The sequence below is a fragment of the Cheilinus undulatus genome, linkage group 14 (assembly GCF_018320785.1).
Source record: "Cheilinus undulatus linkage group 14, ASM1832078v1, whole genome shotgun sequence".
In the NCBI taxonomy this organism is placed as follows: Eukaryota; Metazoa; Chordata; class Actinopteri; order Labriformes; family Labridae; genus Cheilinus; species Cheilinus undulatus.
In genome coordinates, this window is record NC_054878.1 from 10,205,967 (window position 1) to 10,221,570 (window position 15,604).

The window sequence follows — 15,604 nt, forward strand, 5'->3', positions numbered from 1 at the left end:
AGGACTTTCCTGATCTTTAAAAAGTGAACTTTAACCTGGTTTAAACTAACAATCCCTAATGAAAAACACATATTTCTTTCCCATTTTTGAAATAGCAGCCAAGGGAAATCTCTATTCTACTAATATAATTCTTTTCACTGTGCTCCGTTCTTGGCTTTCCATGTATGGCCTTGAACTGCAGACCTCGGTACACAGATATGGCCCAAAACTGAGGAGACCAGTTCCAGGAAATAGTTGGAATGGGCTTATATAAGCACTTTCAGGCATATCTATTTGTCTACTGAGGATCTGTTTTGAATTTTGGCCTGCAGTGCCACAGTCTGAATCTGTTTTAGCTAACTGGAAAGATGTGTAGCATATCTGACTCAGAAAATATTTAAACTATAAATTCTGAACTATGAAGATCAGACTGATCAAGATTCTATCAAATCGATGGCAATAATTTCTTAAGTTCTCACAAAAAGCTCACTTCAAGACTTCGTTTCCAACATGCCTTCTCCATCCAACTTTCCCTCATTTATTCTCTGTCTCTCCCTCTTTTTCTCTTTCCATGTCCCCTGGTCTCTAATTTATTTTCATTCCCTCTCCAAAGCCCTGAGTAACCTTTCTGTGTTTTTCTGTTTACTAAAGGGAGAGCGTTTCTGGATCACTGGGCTAATTAATAAGGTAAACACAGACCACCAGCAGCTCACTCAGCGCTGCGCTGAGGGAGGAGAAAGACAGAGAAGAGAGAGTGTGTGTGGTGTCTGCGTACATGCTCTTACACTGCACAAATGTTTGGGCTATCCCAAAAATTGGGCTATCCCAGATGAAATTAGGCAGTCTAGAGAGAAGTTAGAGACCCTGTTTAGACAGCAGACTACCATGGAGTTAGGACATTCATGTACCAAGAGTTAGTGGTGGGCAGTAAATTGATATCAATACCATCTCCAGCATAATTTCTGCCACAAAAAAGATTTTTGCAGTACAGACATCAAGTAAAACGTGTTTCTGCCCAAGTTAATGTGTGTAATAATAGCAACATAAAGTGTGTTCCCTTTGTGGAGCATCTCGGTTGGCCTGATCAGAGCTCAAACACAAGTTGTGAGCCGAAATGGATTGACTTGGTTTGTCTTTACTTCAGTGCTGCAGCAATTTTGATTTATAAAAGCTATTATAATTTTTAAAGCTGATACATTAAGGGTATGATGATTCAAAGAAGCAGGCTGTGGTGTTAAATGATGTCTGAGCTGTTGTTTGCATAACAGGCAGAAAAGTGGGTTAATGAAGTAAAGCTTTACAAAGCGCAGGAGAGAAAGTAGAAGCACAGAATAAAGGTTCACAATAAACTCACTTATTGTCTCAAAACTTGGCTCTGTCTTATTCTTTTGTGCTGTTCAGTTGCCAACTTGGGAGGTTCATTTGACAAGCAGAGGTAAGATAAGGAAGTATATAATTCCCCTTATATTTACACTACATTACATTCTAATATTTCCACCATCTTTGCACACTGATGGAAGAGGATATTAAGTAAAGTGTCCATCAGTATTAACATTCACACACATTAAAAGCTACTGGGATCATTTTGGGGTTGATCTCGCCCAAGAACATCTTTACATGTTAAAAAAAAAAAAGGTATATGATTCAAATAGTCAATCTTTCAGATGAAAGAAAACTGTTTCAACCACTGATCCACAGCCCCATGACAAAGCTTATCTGAACAAATTATATCCAAGTAAAACTCAGTTCAATTACATTTGGTTCAATAAAGCAGAGAAAACTATCAATTCATCAAACAAAATGTATAGTCTCTGTATAGTATACTGGTATATATACCATACATAATTTAGCCACATTCTGGAGTTATATGAGGTTAAACCCTTTAAAAAGCTCGATGATGATCTCAACCAGCAGGCAGCCATCTTTATCTAGCCTTTATCTAGCCATCCAGCTTTAAGAAACTTTGACAACATAGATGTAAGACCAGGCTTTGATCTTGTAGTATGGGACAGCACAGACTTTGATCAGGGAAGTCTCTGAAGGGCTTTCTTCCATACTCATCTATACTGCATGCTGTAAGGGTTTACAGGGGGCTCACAGAGAGAAAGACAAGCAGCTGCAAAGAAGCAAAGAATGGTAAAGAAAGAGGAGGGTGATGAAAGGGGGAGACAAAGGTACAGAGTAAAGAATTAAAGGTAAATAGTTTTGAAAGTATGACAAACATTTAAAACCGGTAACACTCATCTGCCTCACTGCTCTGCTTTCATGCTGTCACTTTGCCTCTCTCAGTTCTCTTCTTATCCCCGTACCCTTCCAAAAAAAAAGTTCAGATGGGCTACATTACTAGGTTTATAAAAGGTGCAATTCTTTATCTTGTCAACAGGGATTTATCCTGAAGCTTATTGTTGTGTTTCTACACAACACCTTTAATCTGTTCAGCAAGCCGGTGCAGAAAAATATTCAACTGTTCTCCATTGTGGTTGAGCGTTTTCCGACCAGTCTGATGGGAAAAGGAGAGGAAGTCCAAGAGATCAAATACAATCAGATTTTCATTTCTCAAAACCTTAAACTTTTTTATGAAAAGATATTTGTCAATGAAACAATTTATCATACAGGCCAACTATCATTTATTGACAAGTAGTATTGTGATGTACAGAAAAAAAATATGGCACAACTAATGGCAAAATACTTGCTCTCTGTCCTTGTGTGTCAGATATGAGAATAATAATTCCCTTTAGCTTTTTTACTTCCTCTGCTGTGAGTGTTTCCCAATTACATACATATCATTACCTTGAAATCATGTCTTTTCTGATCAATCTTTAGCACCTTTTCTGCATCTTTTTATCATAATGATACAGTCTTTTCTTGCCTCTTTTCCCCTATTTCAAATTTACCTTTGAATACGGATATGGACTTAAATAGTTATTTCCACACTACTTCAGCCCTTCATACATTCCATATTAATGTGGCATAGAATTCATACATAGTTTTTTGTAACAATACTATATTTCAAAGAGGTTTAATTCGTAAAACAAGGTGATGGAGTGAAAAATAGACATTCAAGTTTTACTATCATTTACTGTCATCATTTTGAAAACCAGAAAGGTTATGGCAACATTATGTATTAACAGATACAAAGTAGCCCTATAACAATAGAGATAATAAAAGCTAAATATTTAGATTGATGTTTTAACTTTATGTTGCCCTGATTGGATAATTGATGAGCTATCAATAAATCCATCCACATCAATGGATTATTACACCCCTAAAGGATGTACTTGCCTATCATTAAAGCATTGAGTGACAACATTCAGCACAGAACTGTGGACATTAACCTGCTAGGAGGACTTAAGGCTGCAGTGTTAGCATTGCTAATTTAGCCACTTTAATAGCTGCTGTAATCCTGTGCTAAATAATCATTACAATATGTTTATTCAGATATGAAGCTATTCACCTGGGAACATCACTGGTTTTCAGATTGCAACAACAGAAAGGGGGAAATGTTGCACTTTAACAGTCAAACAGCGCTCCAGTCTTGACTGCAAAATGTTTCTCCATCTGTTCCAGACAGTGAAAATAGTTTGATCATACTTGTCCCTTTAATCAAAAATAAATACCTCACAGATTTGTGATGGATTATCTGACTTGATAATAAAAAAGTTAACCAAAAGCTTTAACAGTGGCATCCCTCCATGTCTACTGTGGCCGCTCTGATCTGAGGAGATCATCCTAAAGAGTCTAGAGGTCATGTTTGGTCCAGACAATTAAGAAGCCTGGACCTAAGGCCTCACTAACAAGTTGTTATTCTTACTAATGTGCAAAGCCTCGTCAACCTGACACCCAGATACACCCCAGCTGGTTTAGACTTGCAGCTGTCTGACAGAGAGTGGGGAAAGAGGGAGACAAAAGACTTTTATAAAGAATAAAGAAAAAGGAAAGATCCCCTTGATTTGAAAGCTTCATAAAAATAGAAATAAATTTAATCGAAGGCAAAGAAATGTGTCTGAAACTCAAAGAGTCGAGTGCTGTGCAGACATTCAAGGTCCAATAAAGTTGTTCATACTTATCCAAATGATAAAACATTACTAAATTACACTCGAAGTATAATGTTTCCATACAGCTTTTTCCATGTGTTGTAGCAACCAAACCACCTGATGCCTATAAATACGACAAAATTCAAACTTGCTCAAGATAGTAAAACCTGACCTTTGCTGGGACGCTTCAGAGGGAGTGAGAAAAAGGAATTCTTGCTATCTGACAAGGCATGAATCTAAACCAAACTTGTGGTTGCCATAAACAACAAGAGCTGTTGTTAGAGACATCTGTGAAAAGGGCAGAAACATTTAGCGCCAGGAAAGCCGACAGTGAGCAGGGGGAGGTTAAATATACAGCGTGACCCCTGAGGGGCTGGGTCTCATTGAAGTGTTAGGTGGCAGTTGAAGGGTCATCAGTGAAGGTAAAGGCAGGTCAGCTGGACCTCATTCTGGTTTATGCTTATATTACCCTGACACAGCTTCTGTACTGGACAGCTTAGGACATAACTGTGTAGTTATGTAGTAGTCATAACTGTAGTTTAAACCTATGAAGAATTAGCCTGGAGACCGAGACTGGGCTTTTATGAAACAATGTGCACATAACCCAGTTAGTTTAACAGAAAATCAATTTAAAGGGGACATTACTCTTAGAAATTATTCTATTTAATTTCACTTAACAATATTCTCCTTACCATCTGCTTGGTAAAACATTGCACATTTTTTAAATTAATGGCCTCTCAGGCATTATTTATGATGAGTTCATTTAAGTTTTTCATTATATGATGATAGAGGAAATGCAGTTACTGTTTTTAAGCCGTAATTTATACATTATCACAGGGAATATTGTATTTCACCAGAGTTGTCCATTACATGCAAAATTATGGTCCTCATACTCCCTTATAACCCAGACATAGGGTTGGGTATTGTTTGGGTTTTTCTAGTACTGGTGCTAATACTTTACTTTTAAAATGGTACCAGTGCTAAAATAGGGCCTGAGATGATACTCCATAGAGGAAAAAAGGGGAAAAAAAAGATCAAAATATTAGTCAACGACATCAAAAAATACTTTTATAATTACAAAGGAAACTTAGAACTACAATTTTTTTTAAAACATTTAATCTTGAGACTGAAAACTCAGTGAAATAATCATTGAATAGACCAGATAAGTACTGGAAGTTCCTCCCTGGTCTGATTGTTTCTAAGTTATCTTGTTTGTTAAGACAAGCTCACTACAGCTCTCTTTAAAGGCCATCACTCATCGATCATCTTTCCCTCCCTTCCTCCTCTATAAGCCAATAAGGACCCACCCAGGTCATCAAAAGGAGGAAACTTTCTGTAACAGAATCAAACAGGGTTATGGAAAATTGATGAAACAATTTAAATCATCAATACTGTTGTTGCACTATAACATCAACATGCTGTAGTCCACTTCTGTGCATCAATCAGAGCATTTGGCTAAAGTCAGCAGGTCAATAAAATCTGTCTCAGTACTGTAAACAATGCAGAGAATTATCTTTTAAAGGAGTCAATAGAACGCTGGATAAGAAAAGGAGATAATTGTGATTCTTTAAGTCAAAGTTCAGCCAAAAATCCCATGCTGACACTGCATTAGACAAAGTAAATAGGCCTAAAGAGGTCAGTATCTGAACTATATTAGCCTTCAGCTTAATTTTAAATGTGTTAAAGCAGCCTTCATGTTCTTTTAATCTCAAAATTTAAATGTTTCATTTAACAAGAGTTCTGTCATCACTTTGATAGTATCTTTAAACACAGGCAGAGGTGCTGCTGCTGAAAACAAACACAAACACTAAACACATTTATTAATTTATTTGAATGTCTACATTAAAACACATTTCTACAAAATAACGTCAATTAAACAATAATGTGTAATTTAAGTGGCTGCATGCAATACTAAATGCCTTCAAGTCAGTATTTAGTAGATGCACCTTTGGCTGCAATCACAGCACTGAGTCTGTGTGGATAGGTCTCAATCAGGTTTGCACATCTGGAAACTGCAATTTTCCTCAATTCTACTCTGCTAAACTGCTCAAGCTCTGTCAGGTTGTACAAGGATTGAGTGTGAACAGCCATTTCCAAGTCCAGCCACAAATTCTCTGTGGTCTGGGCCTTGACTCAACCACTTAAGAACATTTATCTTGTTGTCTTTAAACCATTTCTGTGTAGCTTTTGCTGTATGCTTCAGGTCATCTGCTCCAAAGCCGTAGTTCTCTTGCAGACTGAATACGATTTTCCTCCAGGATTTTCCCATATTTTGCTGCATCCATTTTACTCTCTACCTTTACAACCTATCAAGGGCCGGCTGCCAAGAAGCATCCCCACAGCATGATGCTGCCATGTGCAGAGTTTGGTGTTTGATGGCTAAAAAGCACCATTTTGATCCCATCAGACCAAAGACCTTTCCACTTTGCCACTCTCCCATCTCAGCTGCTGAAGCTTGTAATTCCTTCAAAGTAGTCCTAAGTGTCTTGGTGGCCTCTCTTGCTAGTTTCCTTCTGGGCCTTCCAATAACTTGAGACATTCACTGCAATCAGGTAATCCCCATTTTACTAATTGTGAGACTACTAGCACCAATTAGCTAGACCTCTGTTGAATTAGCTCAGTTACTTTAAAGGGAGAAGGGAGTAAACATTTATACAGTCATGTATTTTACCTTACATATTCTGTTTAACTGACATTACATTGTAGAAATCTGTTTTCACTTTGACATTAAGAGGGGTCTTGGCTTATTTTTGGTCAAAAAAGCCAATTTTTATTGACTAAGATTGATTTATAAAATCAGTAAAAGGGTAAAACATCCATTTTTACCTTTCACTGTAAACATACACAGCAGATTCCTTTCATGATGGTAATAAAGGGGATATCATGGCTGTCTGGGATACCATATTACTGTATGAACGACCACCCAACCGTAGCAGGTATGTATGTAGTTTCCTGTCTACTCCCATTGTCTCTTTCCTTCTTTCTCTCACTAACACACAAACAGCCACACAAAAAAACTCAAGAAAGAGGGGAGTTGGGGATATAGTCTTAAAGCAAAACCTTGCCCTGTAATTCAAACCCGTCATCACTGAACAAGAGAGACTTGTTTTGTAAATAAGAGAGTGGCTCAACAATCATCCCACTGCACATCTGCTCTCCATTCTGATGTTGAACCAAAAAGAGAGAGAGCAGCGTTGGTCAGAGAGAAGGAGAAACAGAGAGAGTAGAGAGAAAGAAATGAAGAAAGAAAAAAGTGAAAGTAACTGAAGAGAGAGGAAAAAATAAATAACTATCTAAATTTGATCCGGTTCCGCCTTCCTCTGCCCATCAGATTTAATGTTCCCGCTGTGGCTACACAGACCTCAGTTTTATACCATCATTTACGTCACACATTAAAATACATTTTAAAGAGGAAATCCAAATTCACCTCAGGCAGGAAACTTCCATGTTACATTTAAATAAACAGATGTTCTATGATAAACGGAATTCAGCCCATAATGTGACATGAAAAGGAGTCAAAGAGAGTAAAATAGTACTTCTTCAAGTTTTCTACTCCTACCAATCCATCTCTGTGGAGATGGACATAGTTTTTCGATATTCAGCTGTCAAATAAAAGTTGCACTGCATTATTTGTTGCACTGATTTATTAAATAATCCCTGGTGCAAATCAGAAAAAGATAACGTTAATCTAGTCAAATGATATGGCTTTTGTCTATTTTTTTCCATGGATTCTCCACTAAAAACGAAGTAGGCAATTTGAAAAAGCAAAGACAACATGCTTATCTGGAAAGCGTACACTGATGCACAGATTCATGGTTTCACCATTGGAAGTAGCTAACATCAGCCTGGTTGACAAACATGAACCATCGACAAATAATATAGCATCAGCTGTTGGCAGTAGCTGATGTTTGTCTGTAGTGTCCAGTCAACTCAGTGCCGACACAAATCATCTGCAGAATAAAAGAAGAGATTGTTTTCTTGGGCAGAATTTGTCACCTGCTGAATAAAATCTGATGTTTTACTGTTAAACAAGAGAGGATAAACTTTATCAGGCTTTTTTAACAAAAATGTGTGCCCCTGGCCTGTCCTCAATCCCCACCAAGAATCAGAAAAATCCATTCCCTCCCCCCTCTCTTTCTCCACCTTTCAGAAAATGTGTGCTGAAACAAGCTGTTCTCAGATTTTCCCCTCATGGTGTCATGTGGGGAGTAAGCACCGCCCCCAGGTTTGGTTGGCCCTCCCTACTGGTAAGAAAGTTACGCCGTCCTCCCCTGATACTCCTCTCAGCTGCCAGCTGAGATTCAGCTTTCTATTGCAGACATGCATAAAAATCCTCCCTCACTCATTTTTCTCAAAGCTCATTGCTCTTACCAATCTTGTGTTAACATGTTTGCAAAGAAATTCTAGCAAGATACAAACACAGATCTTTATGGAGATATTTTCTGTAAAACTTCCTTCTTCATTTCTCTAAATATTGCCCAAAAGAAATTAGCTCCAACAGACACCTGACACTACTTTCCAGAACTTTATGATCCCTATATCTGGGATGATGATTTTGAATATGGTGCAGAGAAGGGGGTTAGGGGAGGTTAGGTCTATTAAAGACCCTCTGCTTCCCAAACTGGAAACTTATAAACACACGAAAACACAAAGATAGCCCAGTAGCATTTTTCTAAATCAAGAAGGTTTTGACATTTAAGTTCAGGAAGATACCAGATTACCTAAAGGAAAACACAAATTGAGTTCTCTTCAGGGCTAACCAAGATCGGTATCTGAACCTTATATGACTAATACAGGTCTCTACCCTTGTACCTACCTTCTTCCAGGTGCCTGGTTCTGGAGGTGCTCCTGCCAACACTGGTGATGGTGCTGATGGAGACAGAAAGGAGAGGATTGATGGGCAGGATGAGGGTGGGGGTAAGTGCAGGCAGAGTGGCAGCACAAGCATGATGATGTGGTCCCATGGTTAGGAATGGAGCTGGGCCCTGGACCGGCCCCTGGATTCTGTAAACGCGGACACTCCTGCTTTCCACATTGGCTGCACAGAGGGGACTGGAAGGGACAGTGCTGGCAGCAGAACGGTGGAGTCTGCAGATGAGGGGAGGGGGAGCACGCAGAGAGGGTGGAGGGGAGGTGGCGTTTTCCTTGTCTCTGGGAGACTAAGACTGTGGGAGAGGTAGAGACAGCAGATAATGGGGGAAGGTATGTCAAAGATCTGTTCTGTTTGACCACACTGCCATTTTGGGTTGGTCTGTTTGTTCTTTGGATAACATGGGCTCTCTGCTTCTTTTGCTGAAGGTTAGCCCCTCCGATCTTCCCGATAGCATTTTGTTCTCCATCTGCTGTTAAACAGTCTTCACTCGGGGCCGCTGTGAGAGGGTCCTGACAGTTTTTAACCAGTGTGCTGCTGCTGCTTAAAGGATCATTTCCAATGGCACTGAGGGGATGGTGCTCTCCGTTGCTTAAGGCCACAGGGTTGTCAACTGCATCGCTCAGGGCCATCGTCCTCTCCTAGTTGGCCTGACACGGACACCGTCACTTTTCTGAAAGAGAAGAAAACAGAAAACAAGTTCAGGCTCTGTTTAGTGCTCAAAGTTATCTGCCAGATGTGAGGAGTGCAGCTGTATGAAGCTATCTGAGAGCTGTGCCAAATTACAGCAGCATAATCACACAAGGAACAAATGAGACTGTGTTTAGCTGAAAAGCCACAGTTTATACATGTAGCCGCATGTTTTGTCTCTGAATGCCACAACATAAGACAAAAAGACTGTCAGACAAACTTTATAAGATATTCTTAATTCATTTATTTTATTCTGTTTTAAATTTTAGACAGTATCTTTATAAATGCATATGGTTGTATATGTTAGTATCAATTTATTGAAATTCAAACAATTATTTGTAAATATTATTTGTTAATAGTTTTGATTGTCTGATTTGCATGCCAGAATCGTATTTCTGAAATGTCCTGTTTGTGACTAGTGAATATGTTAATGTCATCTTCTGGCAACCACATCTCTATTTCTCAGTGACATCGCCATTTTCAGTTGTTGCAAACTTTAACATTTTCTGATTTGTTAAAGTTGCGGCTGGTTTTATTTTTCCAGAATTAAGTCTTGTTTTTCATGTACTGCTAAGAAAACACTTGTTGCTGCCACTTTTATGCTTCTGATTGATTATGGTGATGTTTTGTGTTTGCATGCATCTTCTCAATGCCTTCAATCTTTGGATACCACAAAGGTTCATTAACAATCTTGAGTCCTTAACTCATTACTGTATTCTGTGTGATCGCATTGGTTGGTCTTCATTATCAAAGCATAGGCTGAATCATCCTGAGTTTCAGGTAGGCTGCTTCCTGCATCCTGGACTCTGCTACAGGAGACTCTGTGTCCAAAATCATTCCCTATTCATTTTATAGTGCACATTTTGTAGTGGTGTCCAAATTCTGATTGAGCATTTTTTATACACTATATAGTGCACTCATTCTATCCCACAATGCATTGTGTAAAGAAGTGAACAACCAATGGTCACTTGTCCAGCAACACTTTCCATCATGCATTGCGGTTGCTGCTCTCAAACATGAAAGATGAACGAGAAGAGCACAGGAACACAGATCAGTACATTTTTTAGGCTTTTTTGTCTGTTTGCTTTTAACCAAAATACATAATCTTTAAGGAAGTGTTAAGGATTCAACACAAAGTAACTTTTTCCCCTATGAAGATTACATGACATGAGACCATCATCTACATGCAAAAATAAGTGATAATACACAAAATATTCATAACAATTTTTCTACAAAAGTCACAAAAAGTGTGACTTTGTGGCAAAAAATGTGTAAAAATCTGTTACATTTAGTATCAAGTTTTCAGTGAAATTCTACTGTTAATTTAGATCCTCAGCCACTGTCATGGATGTCAGCGATCTAGTCTTTTTAAAATTTGTTCTAAGTAAACTGAAGGCATTGGAGGATGATGCTTCAGGTTGTCCATGTTTTTGAGCAATGACTTTGTGTCTGTGACTGAGGATTGGTTGATCTGTGTTTGTAACTGTTATATTTCACGTCTGTAACTCTGTTAATGTGCTGCTGCCTGTCTGGTAATGAACTCTATTAAATGGAGAATGGCTGAATGGTATTTAAAAAACTGACATTACAATGTATATATTCCTGTGAAATATATTGTGATCTCTAAATGAAAAAAATGATACATGCAGTGTACTGCATTAGTTATAATTCAATCAACAATCATACATATGTTCTTATTCGGGTCTTAAGTCATTTTTGGACTTCAAATATAACCCAGCCCTCTGACAGCAGCCTGGAACACACTCAGGGTGGAAGGAGGGAAAGTGGAAACACTGTCATTCAGGAGAAAGTGACACATTTAGTCAAACAGACTAAACTTTACAAAGAAACGTGTTCCTTGTTGTTGTGTTACTCAAATGTCATCCACCATTCCTACTAAGTTAAGTTTAATCTTCATCACTGGTCCCACATGAGGGGGTCAAAGACCTCAGAGGGCAAGAGGCTTTGTCAAAATAAGATTTAACTAAATTCATAACATAATATTTACTTTGCATGTGTTAAATAATGGTCTTCTGTTAAGAAAAAAAATGTGTAGACCTATTTCCTAGGGTTTTATCATTTAACAATGAAAATGGATGCTTTTGACAGTAATGTATCATTTTTCCATGTTGGTCTTTGGGGGGCCTGGCATTTATTAGATACAAGTAGGGGGCTCCAGGAACAACACTGAGAACCATTGGTCTACATGATCAGTCATGTGAGAGTTTTTCAAAGTACATACCCACTCAATAACTTTTAAGACCCCAGTACATCTTCAGTTTCTAATCAGTCACACAGGTGATAGTTTAGTTCATGTTTTGTGCAGACTGTAAATGAACATGGTGAAAAAAATGCAGACAGTGTTAGTTATTGTAGTATGCAAATACAGCTTTCTTTGAGATGTTAGCAGTGCTAATATAAAGAGTCTGGGCTAGTGTTACACCAGGTAAAAGCTTTACTGCAAAGCTGTTTTTTATTTTCAAAGTCCTGTAAAATGTTAACAAGCATTGACCGGAGCCTCAGCACCAACACCTTCTCCTGCAACCACTTCTCAGAAAACTTACATTTCCCTATCATTTGCATGCACACATCACTCCAACACATAGTGAACTTGCTAGCTAGGGACAGAGCGGAGCTTTAAGGAGGCACTGATAGTTCAACAAACATGACTGATGTCAGATCTGGAGGAGTTCTATCAGAATCTCACTTGTGATTAAAACTAAATATTAAAAAAAATCAGAAAAACTAGCCTACAGCCTGTTTTTACAAATACAAAGATTGAAAGCAGCTAAAAAGACTTTTAAATACTTTCTTAAAGCCTTAATTTTTTGCTAAATTGATTGAACTTTTTTATACTTTTAAGATCCTGCAGACACCCTGTTACTTCTAACAAGTAAACCCCACATTGCAGTGCACATCTGCAGTATTATCAGTGAGAACTGAGAAGGTAATGCTGACAGCAGGAATAGACCATTTTAATCTGCCACGAGCATCATTCTGGTGTACCTCTGATGGCAGCATGATCACCTAAAGCCTGAACGTGTTTACACGTTTACATGCAGGGGACCCAGATTTTGCATGTTAGCTTATTTCTCTGACTGGGTACTCTTTGAAAATCTACCATAATTAGTCATAAAAAACAAGAAAACTAGTGAGTTTGCATCAAAAAACAGAGAATTAGCAGCATGACATGCTTCAGGTCACCTGACTAACATCATTTCTTACTGTTGCACATATGCACATCACAATCCCCGTTGTAAAAGAATGCATTGTTCAGCCTGATATAGTTTAGTGCTACAACCTGGTGTATGATTGTAACAAAGTAAGCCTCAGTTTCTCATTGGACATTTCATATGATATGTCTTTTGGGCACCGGTTGAGCTCAGTTAGTAGAGTGGGTGCTCTTAAACTGATTCCTGATCCCACTGCTGTTTGGTGTGCACCTTCCTCCATTCTCTTTCCTCATATTTGTGCTTTCTTCAGCTATTTTACCAAATAAAGGCAGAATGCCCAAAAATCAATCTTTAAAAAGAAAGAAAATGTGCCTCTTTGTTTTCATTATCATTCATCTGCCTATTTTTGAAATATGAAGCCACAGATCATTATAAGCTTGGAACGTTATAAAGACTGGTTCCACGTTGAAAAATCTGTACAGGCTCTGTCCAACAGGGAAATAATTCATTCAGCTGGTTTAGCCAATTTGAAACCAGGCAGTACAAAACTGAAATGATGGTTGAGTTGTGATAAATTCTCAGTGTATGTGTAGTGTAAAGGGTACAAAAAAAACAGAGGGTCACATTTAATGATGTAGTTCCAGACACTTTTTACTTACATCACACAACATTCACACAACATGACAAAGCAAAGTGTGTTTCAGCAAAGCAAGGGAGCCCCCAGATGGCCAGTGTCCCGTGACATGCCAAAATTTATCCAATAAGCCACCTTCATGTATAGTGTGGTTCAGTGTGAGGGGGGCAGAAGGGAAAAGGACAAAAGAAATAAAACAGCACAAAGACTGATGTTTATTCAGCCTTTAGTAATAATGGAGAGGTGTAAGTGTGTGGGAGGACAGTCGTCACAAATAATATATGCTGGCTGTATATTGACTCTTATGGCTTTGTGATTGTGTGGTGAGGAATTCAAATCTGGATGGAACAAGAAAATCACTGTATGTACAAACAAAATCCCCAGGGGGAGAAAAGGTGGGGACTTGTTTAATGTCACTCTGCTATATGGTGATCGTCAAGATACACATCAGTGACGCTGGGTCAGGGTGACAACGATGCAAGAAAATTCTGACATGCTAATCTTGTTGAATCGTGGTCATGGATGTGTCGTAAACAGCAGCTGCAGTTACACGAGCATTTTTTTCACAATTTGATTACATTTATCCTGATCAGTTTTAAACCCCCGTTCACATGGACGCTACAATGTGCGATCAGATTGAGATGTGCTTGCTCATGCATCATAAATTTGATATGAATAAAACTGCTCTGACATGCGCAGCATTATCCCACCTCTCAAACCTACTGAAAATTTGCCATAGTAGAAGAAATTATGCTGTCTCAGTACGGCAGGCCTAAATAATTCAAGGGGATATCTTGAAAACACGCCAGTTCAGCATGGGATACGAAAAATAAATAGTTTTGACTCCTTGATGTTTATAATTAATTCCAGATGGTGTTCCTGCCTTTCATCTGGAGCGGCAGGGGGGTAACATTGGCTTTGGATGGTACCAAAAAAGGGCACGAAAATCTGTGTTTTGATTTGATTCGGTAGGTATCAGACATGTTGGCACCAGTGCCACGCTGGTACTCACTGGTACTCAGCTGGTATCAATACCATCCGATCTTTCCTGGAATCTTATCAAAGGTTATAATTCTTGCATTTTGACCACCACTTTTTAACTGAGAAAAAATATATCAAGCTATGTATAGTAGAAGTGGGAGAAAAAAAGCGATTCTTGGATGCACGTGATGTGGAAGTGGAAGATTCCGAATCGAGTTATAAATGTCCAATGATCGATAATAATTGAATTATTTAATACTGTGGAGCAGCAGGAACAAAAACGTGGAACTCTGACATGCAGAGTGTAACAGCAGGATTTAGATTTCCAGTTGTTCATCTGTGAAAAACATTTTTATGTTTATAATTCCAGATGTGTTACAAGGAAACAGAAATGTGAAAAAAAAGTGCTTAAAAATGCATCAATAACTGATAAAAAAAAATCAAACCATAGCCCTATGAACTGTAATCAAATCGAATTGTGAGGTGCCTAAAGAGTTGCACCTCTGATGTATAAGGTATTGCTTATACATCAGAGGTGATATATATACTGTGATTGTAAGTCCATATTGCCCAGTCCTACTTGATGTTTACTCTTTTATTTTAAAAAAACTGGCAGAAAACGAGAGTTAAGCTTTTGTCGTAGCTATTTACACCAGTTTTCTAAGAAAACTGCACACACTCTAACACTGGTTTTCTTCAATCCCCATCTTCCCCAGACAAATATTTTGCTTCAAAAATAAAAAGGCCGTGCTTGCATTTGGGCCCCCAGCAATACATCACACTCTCCCGTTTTTCCCATTCATCACTGAGCCAAAGACATGTGGTGTATGTGACCAATGCGCTCTGCGACACTTCAACATGAATGAGCGGTGAAACATGAGTATGACAGCCCTCTCGGGTCAAGGGTGGCTGAGAGGACGGAGCTGAGAAAAGAGGAGGTAGGAAAGTATACGTCTGGAGCCTGGAAAGCTCAGAATAGCAGAGTACTGAGGAAAGCCCAGATGAAGTCATCAGTCTGGCTCCTGAAGCTTTAGGAGCCTTAAAGAGGAAAGGAAGCACCAGAGTTTAGAAATCAAGAGTGAAAAATTAAGAATAAAGTTTCATATGAAACCAAGAATTTGTTCTGTTGTTTGAGTCTGCAGGAGTTTAGCCAGAGACTTATGTGTGCATTTGAGTGTGCAGAGCAGAGCGGCGGAGCATTGACAGGCAGGTGAGATATCTAGGGTAGACTGCTGCAGACACA

At 38.6% G+C, this 15,604-nt stretch overlaps 1 protein-coding gene across 6 annotated transcripts in view; it reads right to left on the bottom strand.

The window, feature by feature from the left end:
- Positions 1–15,604, bottom strand: part of disp1 (dispatched homolog 1 (Drosophila)) — a 105,263-nt gene that overhangs the window by 18,676 nt on the left and 70,983 nt on the right. For all 6 annotated transcript variants that reach the window (XM_041805031.1, XM_041805032.1, XM_041805035.1 and 3 more), the window contains one exon: positions 8,830–9,556. In XM_041805031.1, the coding sequence (XP_041660965.1) occupies positions 8,830–9,515 (686 nt within the window). In that variant the 5' untranslated portion in view covers positions 9,516–9,556. The remainder of the gene's footprint in view (positions 1–8,829; positions 9,557–15,604) is intronic.